Source organism: Podarcis muralis, chromosome 12 (assembly GCF_964188315.1).
Source record: "Podarcis muralis chromosome 12, rPodMur119.hap1.1, whole genome shotgun sequence".
Lineage (NCBI taxonomy): Eukaryota > Metazoa > Chordata > Lepidosauria > Squamata > Lacertidae > Podarcis > Podarcis muralis.
In genome coordinates this window covers 9,568,194-9,586,092 of record NC_135666.1, presented here as the reverse complement: position 1 = coordinate 9,586,092, position 17,899 = coordinate 9,568,194, and the positions used below count along the sequence as shown (strand labels likewise).

General features: G+C 47.6%; 1 protein-coding gene across 1 annotated transcript in view; it reads left to right on the top strand.

Annotated features, from left to right (window-relative positions):
* Positions 1-17,899, top strand: part of LOC114607438 (mitogen-activated protein kinase kinase kinase 3-like) — a 111,961-nt gene that overhangs the window by 49,153 nt on the left and 44,909 nt on the right. Inside the window, exon 3 of the mRNA XM_077936707.1 lies at positions 13,626-13,735. Coding sequence (XP_077792833.1) covers positions 13,626-13,735 — 110 coding nt within the window. The remainder of the gene's footprint in view (positions 1-13,625; positions 13,736-17,899) is intronic.

Below are 17,899 nucleotides of genomic sequence, written 5' to 3'. Positions count from 1 at the left end.
ACCGACAATTAAAAGGGGCAGGAACCCTGGGCATTCATTCACCATAAAGGTAAAGGTACCCCTGCCCGTACGGGCCAGTCTTGACAGACTCTAGGGTTGTGCGCCCATCTCACTCTAGAGGCCGGGGGCCAGCGCTGTCCGGAGACACTTCTGGGTCACGTGGCCAGCGTGACAAAGCTGCATCTGGCGAGCCAGCGCAGCACATGGAACGCCGTTTACCTTCCTGCCAGTAAGCGGTCCCTATTTATCTACTTGCACTCGAAGGTGCTTTCGAACTGCTAGGTTGGCAGGCGCTGGGACCGAACAACGGGAGCGCACCCCGTCACGGGGATTCGAACTGCCGACCTTTCGATCAGCAAGCCCTAGGCGCTGAGGCTTTTACCCACAGCGCCACCCGCGTCCTTCATTCACCATGTATAGGAGCAAATCAACAAAGACCTAGATCCTAAATATTACTTAAAGTTGAATTAATTTTACTCCCACAGTCTTTTTTTTTTGCATGCTATGCCAGAGTGATAACATACAGATGTTTTGTGCAGAATGCTGATGTTTACTTTTGACTGCTACGTGGGTCGCTCTTTAAATAGCAGCAGCACTACTAATTATCCAGGTTAACAGACTCCATTATACTCCATTAACAGTTTCCATATTCAAGATAATAAACTACAGTGGTGTCCCGCAAGACGAATGCCTCGCAAGATGGAAAACCCGCTAGACGAAAGGGTTTTCCGTTTTTGAGTTGCTTCGCAAGACGATTTTCCCTATGGACTTGCTTCGCAAGATGAAACGTCTTGCTAGTCTTGCGATTTTTTCCCCGCTCCCCCCCCTTTTCTAAGCCGCTAAGCCGCTAATAGCCTTTTAGCATCTAAGCCGCTAAGCCTTTAATAGCTGCTAAGCCGCTAAACTGCTAATAGCGCTAAGCCGCTAAGCCGCTAATAGGGTTGCTTCGCAAGACGAAAAAACCGCTAGACGAAGAGAATCACGGAACGGATTCTTTTCGTCTTGTGAGGCACCACTGTAATCAAACAAGAATTTTTTTTAAAAAAAACCCATCTAGCCAGATTTCTCATGGCTTGCTCCAACCAAGATTATAAACTTAAATCAGAATGGGATGATCAGTTTCATCTGTATCTGTATATAACAGGGGTCCCCAACCTGTGGCCCTTGGGCCGGAAGAGGCCCACAGAGGCCTTTTAACCGGCCCACGAGCCACCCCTGAACCAAGCCGCTCATTCGGCGAGTCCCCGCGCGCTGCGCTAAACCAGCACAGCGTGGCGCGGGGACTCTCTTCCGCGGCTCCAGAAATTGCTTCTGCGCATGCTCGGACCTGGAAATCACGTCTGCGCGTGTCCGTGGTGCCCGAAATCACTTAAGCACATGCCCAGACGCTTCTGCGCAGGCGCGATTTCTGGCGTCTGGGCATGTGCAGAAATGATTGCACTGCACCGGCCTGGCCCACAGAGGATCTCCGCGGGAGTGATCCGGTGTATGCCCGGTAAGCCTTGCTGGCTTGCCCGGTAACCCTGGTATATAATGTCCTATCCAATTCAGCATCCTCTTCACCATATTTACCCACGAGATTCCTATGATAACGGCAAAGTTGCAGGTTCGATCCCCGTATGGGACAGTTGCGTATTCCTGCATTGCAGGGGGTTGGACCAGATGGGTCCCTTCTGACTCTACAATTCTGTGATTAAATGACTGGGATGATTGGCGGACGGCTGGCTCTCAGCTGTGGGTCCACTTGTTCACAAAGGGCAGTTGTTGTTGTTGTTGTTTAGTCATTTCTGACTCTTCATGACCCCATGGACCAGAGCACGCCAGGCACTCTGTCTTCCACGGCCTCCCGCAGTTTGGTCAAACTCATGTCCGTAGCTTTGAGAACACTGTCCAACCATCTCGTCCTCTGTTGTCCCCTTCTCCTTGTGCCCTCCATCTTTCCCAACATCAGGGTCTTTTCCAGGGAGTCTTCTCTTCTCATGAGGTGGCCAAAGTCCTGGAGCCTCGGCTTCACAATCTTTCCTTCCAGTGAGCACTCAGGGCTGATTTCCTTCAGAATGGATCGGTTTGATCTTCTTGCAGTCCATGGGACTCTCAAGAGTCTCCTCCAACACCATAAAAGCTCCATGGACAAAGCCAACAGGCACAAAGGGCAGGCCCACCACCAAATGCAGAAGTTAGTCGGTGGCCTGGATCCCTGAAGCTGCTGAGATTCCTCCTCTCCCGAACGGAGGAGGAAGATGGAACGGGGTGTGTGTTTGCAGGGGATCAACCTTGTGCAATTCGGCTCCAAAGGCGATTCGCACGCCACACCGAAGGCACAAAGTGTTGATGCAGCTGCTTTCTCGCTGCTCCCTGCCCCCCCCCCCCCATGTACGAGAAACCAGAAACTTCAGCCAGGAGCGAGTGGGATGCAAGGAACGTGGCCCACTCTGGCCTTCCCTCAGGCCTGCTCTGTTTTGGACCGCAGGGCAGTTGCCATGGCGACGGATTGCAAACCCCTCTGGTTATGGTTTTATTGCTGTGATAAGTGATAGGGGAAGCTAGCCTGGGGAACCGGGGAGGGAAATCCCTGTTTTAGAACTCAAATATCCTTTTAGCCGTATCGGAGAACACAACGCTTGTAAGGTCCAGGAAAAACAGCTGCCCAAGTATTTCATTACAAGAGAGAGAGAGAGAGGAGGGATTTCTGGGTTGCTTGGTTTTTTATCTGCACAGTGTGTGGGCCCAGTTATTATATTCTTCCTTTTAAAGGCCCACTTGTGCTGTTTTCCAGCGTTATATTTATCATTATTACTAGTGACGTGCTTGTCATTGTGATAGGCAAGGGCAGCAGATGGCAGTCCCTATACTGTAGTGCAAGGCTGGGGAATCTCAGGCCCATAAGCTGAATGTGGCCCTCCGAGACTCTCTGCTTGGCCCTCCATGTGTTCATGCACCTGCTCAAGAAAAAAGATGTGTCTCCACCCATACAAATCTCAAAATGTCGCCTCTCAGCTCCCCGGAGGAATGTGTAAAATGTATACCATATGCTAGGTTAAAGTAAAGGTACCCCTGACCATTAAGTCCAGTCGTGACTGACTCTGGGGTTGCAGCACTCATCTTGCTTTATTGGCCAAGGGAGCCGGCGTACAGCTTCCAGGTCATGTGGCCAGCAGGACTAAGCCACTTCTGGAGAACCAGAGCAGCACACGGAAACGCCGTTTACCTTCCCGCCGGAGCGGTACCTATTTATCTACTTGTACTGCATGCTTTCAAACTGCTAGGTTGGCAGGAGCAGGGACCGAACAACGGGAGCTCACCCCGTCATGGGGCCTTGAACCACCGACCTTCTGATTGGCAAGTCCAAGCGGCGCAGTGGTTTAAACCACAGTGCCACCTGCGTCCCACCCTACCACATGCTAGGCCAATGCTAAACATTTAAAGCACTCGCCCCCACTCCAGAGAAACCTGGGAACTGTAGTTTGTTAGGGGTACCAGGAATTGTAGTCCTGTGAGGGGGAAACTACAGTTTCCATAATTTTTTGCAGGCAAGGGGGAATGTGAACATATGGTGTATATGTCCTTTGTTGTGTCGAACACTACCACACATCTGCACAGAGAAGGGATTCAGCTACACAGCTAAAAATTAACCATTTTAATTTTTTGTGATGTGCAGTATACAAATGTGACACTAGATGGCTACAGTGAGCTATGCAAATTTCAAGGTATTTTTCCAAACTTTTTTTTTTTTTATAAAAAAAGGATTTTCACTTCGTTTTTTTATATGTGCATAGATTCCACCAAGGAAGCTGAGACTTGAAGCCACCTGGCTGCCTGTTTGCTGTTGCAGTAAAAAGTGAAGGCAGCATTTGTACAAACAGGACGTGTTAGCAGTCATTGTTTGCTCTTAGCAGCCACAAGGGCCAAGACTGTGACGATTGCAGTTTCTTATCTTAATCCTAGGTTTTTAATCTGTGACCGCAGAATGCTGAGGCTTTTGTTCAGTGATCACTTGGTGCCCTCTGGACTGCAGGGGTCTCCCACCCTCACATAAGCCACGTTTGAGCCGAAGTCCTTGGGGAAGGACCACCAAACTCACAGGTGGTCCTGTTGTGTTTTCAAGTTTTAAAATAGATAGGGGACCACAACTCCCTGGTGGTCTTTTCGGATCGATATTCTGAAAATATAGCGTTCTGTTCCGAGTCTGCAAACCCTTTCCTCCTTTCGCCCCCGACCATCTGCCCCCTAAATCTTTCAAAACGGGGCGTTTCTGTTTCTTTTCCCATTGTTGATGGAAGCAGATCCTTGGAACCTACGGCAAATTTTCTCCCAACTAATAGCCTGCTTGCAAAGCCAACAATAACAGGCCTGTCTAGACCTTCCAAATGTTGCTAAGTTGTTCCTTCGTCTCTCCCATGTTCTCCCTCATTTGACAGCTAAGCTGTTTGGGTGGTCTGATGCTGACCCTGTTTTCTCGCGGCTGTTTTCTCATCCGGCTCTCAAACGGCGAAGACGAACTAGGAACGCAGATTCTCCTCTTAGCGATTCCCCACGCACACAGACACACGTACGCACAAGGAGGAGCGGAGCCTGGGAAATCTAGACAGGATTTGAGCCTTCCAGAGCTGTCACAACTAGGTTAGGGGGAGGGAGGCGCTGGTATTCTGCCAGGTGGATGAATCAGCGGCAGATTTGTGGCAAAGGTTCGAGGGCTTGCGGTTAGGAATCTCAGACCGAGCGGGAAAGCCCCACGTCCAAGTGATAAGAAGGCAACCTCGGATCATGATTTCAAGGTGAAATTGGCACAGTTCAGTTTACAAATGTGATGTGAATGAAAGGAGGGTGGTGGAGGAAAGCTGTATTCTTTAAAACCCCAGCTCCTCACAGTGCAGGTTCCGGGGGCCAGCTTTACCTGTTGGCTATCCGCCTCGTTAATGCTGCTAGGGTTGATGGGAGTTGTAGTTTAATGACATCTGGAGGGCCAGAGGTTTACCAGCCCTGCACTGGAGAGCAAGACCCATTAAGCTCAATAATATTTACAGTGTTACCTCTGGTTGCAAACGGGATCCGTTCCGGAGGCCCATTCGCAACATGAAAAGAGCGCAACCTGCAGTGGCGCGTCTGCGCATGCACAGGTTGCGATTTGTAGTATAGAATCTTAGAGTTGGAATAGACCACAAGGGCCATCGAGTCCAACCCCCTGCCAAGCAGGAAACACCATCAGAGCACTCCTGACATATGGTTGTCAAGCCTCTGCTTAAAGACCTCCAAAGAAGGAGACTCCACCACACTCCTTGGCAGCAAATTCCACTGTCGAACAGCTCTTACTGTCAGGAAGTTCTTCCTAATGTTTAGGTGGAATCTTCTTTCTTGTCGTTTGGATCCATTGCTCCGTGTCCGCTTCTCTGGAGCAGCAGAAAACAACCTTTCTCCCTCCTCCATATGACATCCTTTTATATATTTGAACATGGCTATCATATCACCCCTTAACCTCCTCTTCTCCAGGCTAAACATGCCCAGCTCCCTTAGCCGTTCCTCATAAGGCATCGTTTCCAGGCCTTTGACCATTTTGGTTGCCCTCCTCTGGACACGTTCCAGTTTGTCAGTGTCCTTCTAGTAGTAGTATTAGTAGTTTGGATTTGATATCCCGCTTTATCACTACCCGAAGGAGTCTCAAAGTGGCAAACATTCTCCTTTCCCTTCCTCCCCCACAACAAACACTCTGTGAGGTGAGTGGGGCTGAGAGACTTCAGAGAAGTGTGACTAGCCCAAGGTCACCCAGCAGCTGCATGTGGAGGAGTGGGGAAGCGAACCTGGTTCACCAGATTACAAGTCTACTGCTCTTAACCACTACACCACACTGGTGCTTGTGTGCATGCGCGAAGCACGATTTAGTGCTTCTGTGTATGCGCAAGTGGCGAAACCCAGAAGTAACCCTTTCCGGTACTTCTGGTTCACTGCAGGACGTAACCTGAAAGAACATAACATGAAGCATACGTAACATGAGGTATGACTGTATATCTCAGGAGACACGCGCAGGGTTGCGCTGTAAGTAAACAGTGGAGAAGTCTTGGAAGCAGGGCTAATAGCACTTATTGTGCCTGTCATTTACTGTTCCCCCTCTCTCACATTAAATATTACGCTAGCAACATGGTTGTGAGGTGGAAAAAGCACTTAGGGTGTGTGTGTGTGTGTTTTATTTGAACAAAAAAAATTGATGGTTCATGTTTGCGGTAACAGGACTACATAGAATCATAGAAGTGTAGTTGGAAGGGACCTCAAGAGTCATCTAGTCCAACCCGCTGTGATTCAGGAATCTCTGCAAAAGCACCCATGACAGATGGCCACCCAACTTCTGCTTAAAAAACTCCACCACCTCCAGAGGGAGTCCATTCCACTGTCAAGACAGTGCGTGTTTTCTTAAACTCGGCTTTTTGCAAATCCTCTCATTTCCTCTTGCAGGCCGAGAGGCAAAAGATAGCATCTGAAAGCTAAGCAATGGGAGAGAAAGCCAAAGGGGTTCTCAAGAACTGCTTGAAAAGGGAAGTTGAGGTGATGTGAAAGTCAGCGAGGGGAAGGCGCCACTTAGCTGGGGGCAGGGCGGGGGGGGGGGGCGGGCGGGGAGTGAAGGTGGATGGACGAGTCCTATGGGTGGGGCAGGGGACGTGCTTGTCATTTTGCACTCATCTCAAAAATCCCACCCAAAGGTGGTTTAGGGCAGAACGGTGCATTTTGAGGGGGTTTCCCTTGAAATGTTAATGCAGAGTCATCAGGGAGGGGCAGGCAGGAGTGGGTGCCTAAGACACTTCCGCCTGCCCTCATATTCTCCCCTGCAAAGGCACCCAGGGACTAGGTTTTCTTCAATTCTCTCCCCCTGCCATTAGTCTCTGAAAATGCAAGCTGCATTTTCTCTCTTTTTCAGCTTCTGCCTTCTGGAAGAAGGTACAGGGTTATAAAGACTAGGACTAGCCGCCTGAGAAACAGTTTCTATCCAAATGTGATTTTGGTTTTAAACGCAGTGTAAGGAGTCTCTATGGGAGTGTATCGTATTTTTAAAATGGGGTATCAGAGTTTTTAGGGGGCTAACCAGGTGGGATAGCAGGCTTGTCGGATTTGAATGTCTTATGTAGATTCCCCCCCCCCCCAGTTTGTGGTTCTGTATGGGACAATGACAATAAAGATTATCGTATCGTAATGTATTGGGGGTGCGTATGAGGAGATGGGACGCTGGTGGCGCTGTGGGTTAAACCACAGAGCCTAGGACTTGCCGATTAGAAGGTCGGCGGTTCAAATCCCTGCGACGGGGTGAGCACCTGTTGCTCGGTCCCAGCTCCTGCCAACCTAGCAGTTCGAAAGCACGTTAAAGTGCAAGTACTGTGGTACCTCGGGTTACATACGCTTCAGGTTACATACGCTTCAGGATACAGACTCCGCTAACCCAGAAATAGTGTTTCAGGTTAAGAACTTTACTTCAGGATGAGAACAGAAATCATGCTCTGGCGGTGTGGAAGCAGCGGGAGGCCCCATTAGCTAAAGTGGTGCTTCAGGTTGAAAACAGTTTCAGGTTAAGAACGGACCTCCGGAACGAATTAAGTACTTAACCTGAGGTACCACTGTAGATAAACAGGTACCGCTCCGGTGGGAAGGTAAACAGTGTTTCCGTGCGCTGCTCTGGTTCACCAGTAGCGGCTTAGTCATGCTGGCCACATGACCCGGAAGCTGTATGCCGGCTCCCTTGGCCAATAAAGCGAGATGAGCGCCGCAACCCCAGAGTCGGCCATGACTGGACCTAATGGTCAGGGGTCCCTTTACCTATGAGGAGATAACTGGGGAGTACAGAAGAGATGAAGTGCCCCTCCCTCCTGTTGATTCACCCCCTTGAGTGTCCCCCATCCAGCTTTCACTAACGTTATCCCAATGAACACATTTATAGGACCACGTGTTCCCATGTCCTTGCATGCTAAACTGCCAGGGAGCATGTTTTAAGTGCTGGTTCTTAGAGAGGCGCCAAACATGCGCCTGGGCCGTGCCGCTTCGCGCTGCGAGCAGAGAGAGGGCTCACATCACTGAAAGACTTCTCCATGGAGAGATGCTTGTGTTGCCATCCTCAGAGAAGACACAGAGAGAGCACTTGCCACTGGCAAACAGGCTTCTGGGGACGTTTCCAGCCGTTCCCCACACATTTTCCGCCTTAACTCTTCAGCCATAAGAATGAGGAATGTGCCAATGTTTTCAAATGCACCGGATACCGATGTCCTCAGTGAGCAGAAGGCAGACAGTCCTGTCTTAGTGCTGGCGCTGTGACTTGAGTTACGTTGCCTTCTGGCTTTTGTCTGTGTTGCTGTCCTGAATTCCTTGCCACGGCTGTCAATTTCAGCCACTGGCACACAGCTCCCTCACCTTCCCCTGCCCCGAACTTAGCGAGGGGTCTTGTGCCAGCTGCTACCCCAGCAATGGTGCAGGTGCCAGGTGTAGATTTCTAATGCTTATTTCCCCTAAATTGATTTTTGAATTTTATTGTTATTCATGTTTTTATACTGTATTTTATGCTGCTTTTATAATTAAGTGTTTTAAATTTGTTGTTAGCCGCCCTGAGCCCGCTTTTGAACCGGGAAGGGCGGAGTATAAATAAAAATTTATTATGATGATTATTTTATTTTTATTATTATTATTGTCAAGACCCACACCCCAGCAGGAGGCACCCCACAACCCCTCAGAGCTCACTGCCCCTGCTTTCCACCTCCTTTTTGCCACTGTTCCATTATTCTCTCTGAATGGTTAGGAAATTCCTCGTGGAATCCTTGGATTTGGGACCGGACTGGACTGCGTTGCTCGGGTTAACCCCCGGGCCCAGCACACAACGATCGGTTGTGGAATCTCTGGGGATCAGCAGATTGCCGTGTCTTGCAAAGATTGCAACATATTCCACTTGCTTTGCGCTCTGACCACAGATTCATAGAATCTTAGAAGTGGAAGAGACCCCAAGGGTCCTTTAGTCCACCCCCCTGCAATGCAGGAATCTCAACTAAAGCATCCATGACAGATGGCCACCCAACCTCTGCTTAAAAACCTCCAAGGAAGGAGAGTTCATAGCCTCCCAAAGGAGATTGTGAAGGGCAGTTCACAGCCAGTCATCCAAATGAATGGACTGCAGTGAAGAAAACTAAATCAAAACTAACCTAGGACCAGCACTGTCCAGGAAGATTGTTCCCTAATTTGGCACTTCTAATAGTAGGGACGTGGGTGGCGCTGTGAGTTAAATCACAGAGCCTAGAACTTGCGAATCAGAAGGTCGGCGGTTCGAATCCCCGCGGCGGGGTGAGTTCCCGTTGCTCGGTCCCTGTTCCTGCCAACCTAGCAGTTCGAAAGCACGTCAAAGTGCAAGTAGATAAATAGGTACCACTCCAGCGGGAAGGTAAACGGTGTTTCCGTGTGCTGCTCTGGTTCGCCAGAAGCGGCTTAGTCATGCTGGCCACATGACCCGGAAGCTGTACGCCGGCTCCCTCGGCCAGTAAAGCGAGATGAGCGCCACAACCCCACAGTTGGCCACGACTGGACCTAAAGGTCAGGGGTCCCTTTACCTTTACCTTTACCTTTACCTAATAGCGGAGTGCCCTTTTTCTGATGTGGGACAATTGATCCCCATTCCCTGTTCTTGTGTCATTCTACATGCCTTCAAGTTGGCGGTTCTTTTTCTCACCTGGCATGTTTCAGAGTTCCCGGTCATATGCTACCTTTTTGCTGGTCAGTGAGGAACTTGTGTCCCTTATAAAGCATTTACTACAAAAGGCTTCCTGGACTCTGCCTTGTAAAGAGCTGTTGGGGCAGAGACTTGGAGAACATCGCAGCAGGTCCTGCTTGTTCTCGGAGGCAATTACTGGAAGGTTTGTTCCGTTCAAACCTGATCCTGATTCCACTTTTACAAGTAGGGATGGGTGGTTCTGTCGGTTTTGGTTCTTTCAGTTTCTAATTTTTCATGTCTTCAATTCAGTTCTTCGCATTTCTGCAACAATTCGTGGGTTGCTTATTTATTTAAATGCTCAGGAAAATTTCCCATCATTTTAGAGCACATTTCTCCTGACGTGCAAATGTTTGTATGCAATTTTGCCGAATGCATACATTTTTGCTAAGCATATAGTGCATTTCGTGTGTGTTATTTTCACTAACTCATGCATTTTCAGGCACACTTTTTCTGCACATTACTTGGCTGAAAAACCACACCGCAAAATTCAGAGAACTGCAGATTTTGAAGTATGGATTTCAGTCCACAGATCATCTCAGAAAGTTCAGATTTGATAGGTTTGCTTTTAAATGCAAACGGAGTCAAATTTCTCCCCCTCCCACCCCTTACTGTTTGGGCCTTGATTGAACTGATTGCTCAAATAGCTCACCTGCCCCTTCAGAGAAGCCTTTTGCTCTTGGGGGTAGGAGGTGGACCCCAAGAGCCAGGATTAATCCATTTCTGCCCAAGATCCTTTGTAAACAGGACTGGCAGCAGCTTTGCAAACCGTGATGCCAACTCTTCTGATCCGTCTTCTCCAATGAATTCTGATTATTATTATTTTGGGAGGACTTGGAGGTTGAGCATCGCTCCACCGATGCTTTAACAAACAAGTTTTCTTATTGTTTAAGCCACACACACAGGACTGTCTGAAGGAGCATCCTGCCATCTATTTTTGTTTACAGAACTCAGGAGAAAGGGGTTTCCTGAAGTACAAATGTTTTTGGAGATCAAGCAGAGGGGGAAGCGACTCTTCCGCGAATCAGTGTGGCCTTTCCTTGTTAGTTCATCCTTCTGGACTGCTGCTGAGGGAGAAAAACACAGGGCTGTACATTTCCCAGTCACTGAAGGCAAATGTTGTCTTTAAGCCACCTGACTGACGGGCAACAACAAGTAGAACCAGCAAGACAAGGCCTGTAGCAGGATTTGAATGGTTTTGGGTGAAATCGTGCTAGCTCAGTAGTAGAACACAACTCGACGGTTCTATGATTCTATGTCCTGGTATAAGGCTACTCTTGATATCCTCACAAGCTCTTGTGCTTTCTAGGTTTTTATCTCTATGGATATTGCGCGTGTGAGGGAGAGGCAGACAGAGACCTGTTTTGCACATTTGGAGAAGCCATAAACCAAGAGCTTATTATGCGCAAGCGAATTTCTGCCACTTTGCTCCAATACATGCCTCCTGGCTCACGCTGTGTCATCTGAGATGTTCACCCACAACTTAACACTTCTTCTTCTTCTTCTTCTTCTTCTTCTTCTTCTTCTTCTTCTTCTTCTTATTATTATTATTATTATTATTATTACTCACACCTTCCTTTATTATTATTATTACTCACACCTCCTTGCCTCATTTTAGCAGAGGAGAGATGCTCCTCCACCTTTGAAATGGGATTCATCCGCAGTGTCTGCCTGCCATCTTAATCTGCCCAGAATGCAACACACCTGTTAAGTTGTGGGTGAACATATCAGACGACACAGCGATTCTTCAAACAGCTCTTGTTTATTCACAGGCCACAACAGAACTGAACTGAAGGGTTCAGCCAGCCTGCTTATATAGAGTTCCAATACAACGTAACTGTAACAACTTTCTGTAGCTATCCAATCACTGAACATCACTTTCAATCCCTTATTTGCACATGTGGACCTGAACTATGTACAGTATCCCCCTGCTGGCCCAGGGTGAGAACTTCAGTACATAACAACACCAGTCCAGAGATTTGTGAAGACTTACCGGCTGCTGGGGTATCACATTTGAGGCAATTTAAAATGGTGCACGGCCGCTGCGGACAGGAGCCACGTTTAGCTCCTGTTGAGAAGTGACCCTGCTGCCCACCCGTGGCTAAAATGTCTCCTTGGAGCCCTGCAAAGAGGGAATTAAGGTGGCACAGCAAAGCCAGAATGACCAGGCACCCTTCTAACACATGGGGACTCTTGGCCACGGCCGAAAGCCTTCGACTGCTGGCATCCAGGCCTGGTTTCTGCAACCTGTGAACTGGTTCAGTGTTTCCATGCATAAAGGAAACATTTAGATTTGCAGCTTTTTCAGATTGGTAGTGATCTTCTTTATCTTGGGTGAGGAACCCCAGGGAAAGGTAATGACAGCCCCTTACCACTGACAATTACAGGACCACACTGCCCCATTCTGGTAGCTTATGGAAGGGGATTCCAAGCTCAACCAGGGTAATACTCGCATTTTCCTGTTTTTTCCACCAAGCACCCCGCCAGAATTTTCTGAGAAACCTACAGGTATAGATTTCCTTTTTTAAAAAAAACCAGCAACCACTGTTTTTATTGATACTTATCATAAGATATACGTACAAAAGTTCATACCCAATTCAAAGTATCTTTTTTTATAACATGCCAGAATAAAAATCATAATCTAAAAAGGAACAGGGGCAAAAAGAAAATAAAAGCGGAGCGAAGGGGGAATAGGGAGAGAAAAAGGAAAGAAAATGGAAAATATATAACAGCTAAATATAGTATTTGCTCATTAACATCCAGCTATTCTGTTTTCTATAAGCCAATGTTTTTTCAATCTTCAAATCCAAATGTTACAAGTTCATTTTCTCTTACGCACAAAAAAGTCCATAAGAAGTTTCTAGTCCTTATTAAACGTCAATAATAATTTTTCTCTAATGAAACCTGTTAATTTTGCCATCTCAGAATAGTCCAATAATTGTATCAACCATCTTTCCATCTTTTTGTGTGTAAAACTCGCCGCTGTAATCATATACTGGAATAATCTTCCACAGTCCTTTTCCAGTTGTGTATCTGTTAACCCTAAAAGAAAAAAAGTTCTGGCTTCAGTTGGATATTAACTTTTAAAATCTGCAATATCAATGCACGTATTTGTACCTGATATTTTTTTTTAGCCTTTTCTACATGTATAGATTTCGCAGTCTGCCACACTGGCACTTATGACTGATTTTTTAAAAAAATGTACTGAAGAGTCACTGTCTGAAAATACAAACAAATTTGCAACTATATAAATTGTGTGAAGTGTTCTCATTTAAACTCACTTATCTCTCTGCGCATACTTGATTCTCGTTGTAGACTTCCTTTCCGCTCTGCTAATAATAAAAGATTCTTGCCGTAGCTTATTTTACACATGTGGGAATCTCGGATCACTCGTTCTTGAATTAGCCTCTGCCCCGGTCTTCTAACCCAATTGCTGATATTGAGAAAAATCTGCATATTATTATCATTATTTTTAAGTGCTGTGGTACAGTGGTGCCTCGCAAGACGAAATTAATACGTTCCGCGAGTTTTGTCGTCTTGCGATTTTTTTCGTCTTGCGAAGCACGGTGTCGCGAAAGTTTTGGAAAAGCTTCAAAAATCACCAAAGTCTTCAAAAACCTCAAAAAAGGCTACCACACCGCGTTCTATGAGTTGCTCCTCGAAGTCAAGATGCAACTGTATTAACAGTGTTAAGAAAAAGGAAACAAACTTGCAAGACGTTTCCGTCTTGCGAAGCAAATCGTCTTGCGAAGCAGCTCAAAAAACAAAAAACCCTTTCGTCTAGCGAGTTTTTTGTCTTGCGAGGCATTCGTCTTGCGAGGTACCACTGTATGGGCCTTGGAGAGGTCCAGAAAGAGAGAGCCTCAGGTTTCACAAGACTAAATCTATTTCCTTTCTTCTGCAGACGAAGAGGAGGCACTCAACTCTATTATGAAAGATCTCGCAGCCTTGGGCAAATGTGGAGGCCTCTTGGATACCAACCGGAACAAAAACCACGTCTATTCCAACAAACAGGTGAGTTGAGTTGCAGGGAACACCTTCCTATAGGGCTCAAACGTTGTGCTTTCTCAAACACCGGATTCTGGTCCATTAGGATGAATGGGGTCCTTCCCCGCCATCCTTAATCTGACCCTCAGCTAGCCATCGCCTGCCTGCCTGCCTTTCTGCTTGCAACTTCAACGATGTTTTACTCTAGAGTAGACCCATTGAAACTAATGAACTGCCTGTTAGGCTCCCTCCTTCATTTTAGTCTTGGTAAAACTCAGCACGGAGGAAGATCCCGGTGGCGAGACCAGAGTTAGTTCTTTTTTAAAAAAATAAATAAATTTATTTGTTTGTTTTTTCAGATTAAAATTTCACAGTCACATGTCCAGCAAACAACATAAAAACGAGATTCCAAGGAATCTCCTGGACTTCCCTCCTCCCCTTTGTGGGTCCTGTTATTAATCGTTTCCTCCTGCAACTTTTATAATACAGTGGTACCTCTGGTTGCGAACGGGATCCGTCCCGGAGGCCCGTTCGCAACATGAAAGGAATGCAAGCCGCAGCGGCGCGTCTGCGCACGCACGGGTTGTGATTTGTCGCTTCTGCGCATGCGCATGACATCATTTTGCGCATCTGCGCATGTGCGAGCGGTGAAACCTGGAAGTAACCCTTTCCGGTACTTCCGGGTCACTGCGGGACGTAACCTGAAAGAACGTAACATGAAGCGAACGTAACATGAGGTATGGCTGTAATCCAAATCCATTGTATCGGAAATCTGCCCTTAAACTACGAGTTATATTCCAGTCCTACTAACTATTTACAATGGTCTTTAAGATAAGTTTTCAATTTCTCCCATTCCTTGTTACAAGTTTGAGAGCCAGTGTGGTGTAGTGGTTAAGAGCGGTAGTCACGTAATCTGGGGAACCGGGTTCGCGTCTCCGCTCCTCCACATGCAGCTGCTGGGTGACCTTGGGCCAGTCACACTTCTTTGGAGTCTCTCAGCCCCACTCACCTCACAGAGTGTTTGTTGTGGGAGAGGAAGGGAAAGGAGAATGTTAGCCGCTTTGAGACTCCTGAAGGGGAGTGAAAGGCGGGATATCAAATCCAAACTCTTCTTCTTCTTCTTCCTGATTTCTGATTCTCATTTTAGCCATTTCGGCATAGTCCATCAACTTGATCTGTCATTCTTTTCTGGTAGGGACTTTATCTTCTTACCATCATTGGCACTGACAGTAGGTGGAGCCAGACCCCACGACAAGCGGAGACAACTAACTCTGGTCTCCTAGAGAGACCAGAGTCCGTTGTCTCCGCTTGTCGTAGTGTCTGGTTCCACCTACTGTCAGTCTTCCCCGTACCACAGTGATGCACAGCTGCTTGACAGAAGCTCAAAATTCAGCTTTCCGTGTCCACACACATCCTCCAGAGCATCCTTTCTCAACCTTTGGGTCCCCAGATGTTGTTGAATTACAACTCCCATCACCCCTAGCTAGCAAGGCCAGAGCTCAGGGATGATGGGAGTTGTAGTCCAACAACATCTGGGGACCCACAGGTTGAGAACTGCTGCTCCAGAGAGTCACTAGATCCGATGGCTGCTGAAAAAGATCCAAGATGTTCAGCAAACCCGTGGGCTCCCTAACAGCTGCAGTGATGTCCGATGACCCCGTGAGACTTTGTTGGCTTGGCTGTTGGGTTAACGTTTTATGAAAGATGACGGGTGAAGGCAGGAGACCACCCTGGAATGATCTGCAGAACGGCTTGAAAGTCGGGTTTTGTTCAACGAGTTGTGTGCTTTCTTTTGCAAAGCTGCACATTCCTTGTTTTCCCTTTTCACATGTTCCCCCCACACACCGGGTATTTTCTCAGATATCTGGCCTCCCCTCTTTCCAAACTCTCTGTGCCATCCCCTCCTTGCACCAACCATTGATTTGTGGGAGACCTGAAGCAAAGGTTTGCCGTGGAACTGCCTTGTGCTTTTTAGCAGCCGATGGTTGCAGCAGGTGTCAACAGGTGAGTGTGGAAATAAGACGCCTCACCTTCTGACACCTGTGCTGTGTGTGCATGTATGTGTGTATAAAAATGGCAAGGAGGAGGAGAGCTGCTTAGCCATGTCTTCACCTTGCCATTTTCCAATCGAGATAGCTCTCCTCCCCTGCCATCTTATCTTTCCTCTGTGGGATTTTGATTGTGCATCGACCATCCCATGGGGCAGTGAAATATACTCGGAGTATAGTAGTGAGGAATGGAAGTTCCCCCGAAATGTCTGCTTTATATACATTATTTACACAATGGGCTGCACGTGATTGGCTAGTTCCGGGATTCTCCTGTAGGCCAATCAGGTTGCGGATTCATTTCCACCTGGAGTTGGATTGGGTGGCTCCTGCGGACCAATCAGACTGCTGCATTCTGAATCCTATTGTTCTAGGACCAATCAGACTGCTGCATTCTGAATCCTATTCAACTCAGTACATAACTGGCAGAAAAGCCACCTGGTCAGGGGTGGAATTCATTTAGAGCATAGAAATGAAAAGCAATGAAAAAAGATGAGGCACCCACACACACTTATCAGCTTCCAATAGCTCCCTCGCAAAGTGGCATTTGGAAAAAGGACTACCAGCAAATGTGCTTCCATGTAACATAGTTTGGTCCTGTGTGTGTTACTCAACATTCTGTCTGCATTGCGGACAGCCTCTAATATTCCTGAAAAAGGGGTTGTAGTCCATTTCAACACTGTGGCAGGGGATGGCACAGATGGTTTTGCTCATCTCAGGCTTTCTGCTACCCATAATGCCCCTCATGCCTTGGCCAAGTTGCCCTTCTGCTACCCATAATGCCTCTCATGCCTTGGCCAGATTGCCCTTTTGCTACCCATAATGCCCCTCATGCCTTGGCCAAGTTGCCCTTCTGCTACCCATAATGCCTCTCATGCCTTGGCCAGATTGCCCTTTTGCTACCCATAATGCCCCTCATGCCTTGGTCAGATTGCCCTTCTGCTACCCACAATGCCTCTCATGCCATGGCCAGATTGCCCTTCTGCTACCCATAATGCCTCTCATGCCTTGGTCAGATTGCCCTTCTGCTACCCATAATGCCCCTCATGCCTTGGTCATATTGCCCTTCTGCTACCCATAATGCCTCTCATGCCTTGGTCATATTGCCCTTCTGCTACCCATAATGCCTCTCATGCCTTGGTCATATTGCCCTTCTGCTACCCATAATGCCTCTCATGCCTTGGCCAAGTTGCCCTTCTGCTACCCATAATGCCTCTCATGCCTTGGCCAAGTTGCCCTTCTGCTACCCATAATGCCTCTCATGCCATGGCCAGATTGCCCTTCTGCTACCCATAATGCACCACACCCTCTGCCCAGAATGCCCTCCGCTCCTCCTTATATCTGTGGTCCTCTGCCCACAGAAAACATTCGGTTCCTCTCTGCGAGTTTCCGAACAGCCCGCTGCAACTTTTAACTGCGTACTCTGTGTTTTATTATAAACAGCAGCTATTTCTTCAGGGAATGCTGCATGAGATCATGATTCACCTCATTCAGAGGCACTTTGTTATTATTATTTTTTCTCTCTCTCCCCAGTTTTTTCCAACAGTTCTCTTAATCTAAACCAGCCAGCTTGGCTCTTTCCACACCTCCTTCCAAAGCTGTAATGAAAGCTGAGCAGAAATTCACTAGATCCTTGAGTGCGCGCGCACACACACACACACACACACACACACATATATATATTACACGCATTGAACGTAAACATACATCAAAACAGTGGTCGCCATGGTTTTTTCCTCCCTTGGGATGAGGCCATCTTCTTCCTGCCCTCGTTTTCTAAAAGACAGGCGTACATACCAGCGATTCCACTGCTAATGTAGCCGTCAGTCTTGCTCCTTCCCCCCCTTTCTTTAGGTTAGATGGAACTATCAAGGACTATTCATCTTGAGGGCTATACATCACCTCCAAATTTAGAGGCAGAGTTGCTGGGGAAGAAGCCTTTTCCCTGCAAGCAAATGGCTGACCACTTTGGAAAATGGGATGCTGGACCCTTTGCCCTGATCAAACAGGACGCTTCTCACGTTCTAATGGGCTGCCTGCCTTTTATTGCTATTCCCAGAAGTTATAGACTTGTAGATTTGGAAGGGACACCGAGGGTCATCTAGTCTAACCCCCTGCAAGGCAGGAATCTCAGCTAGATCATACG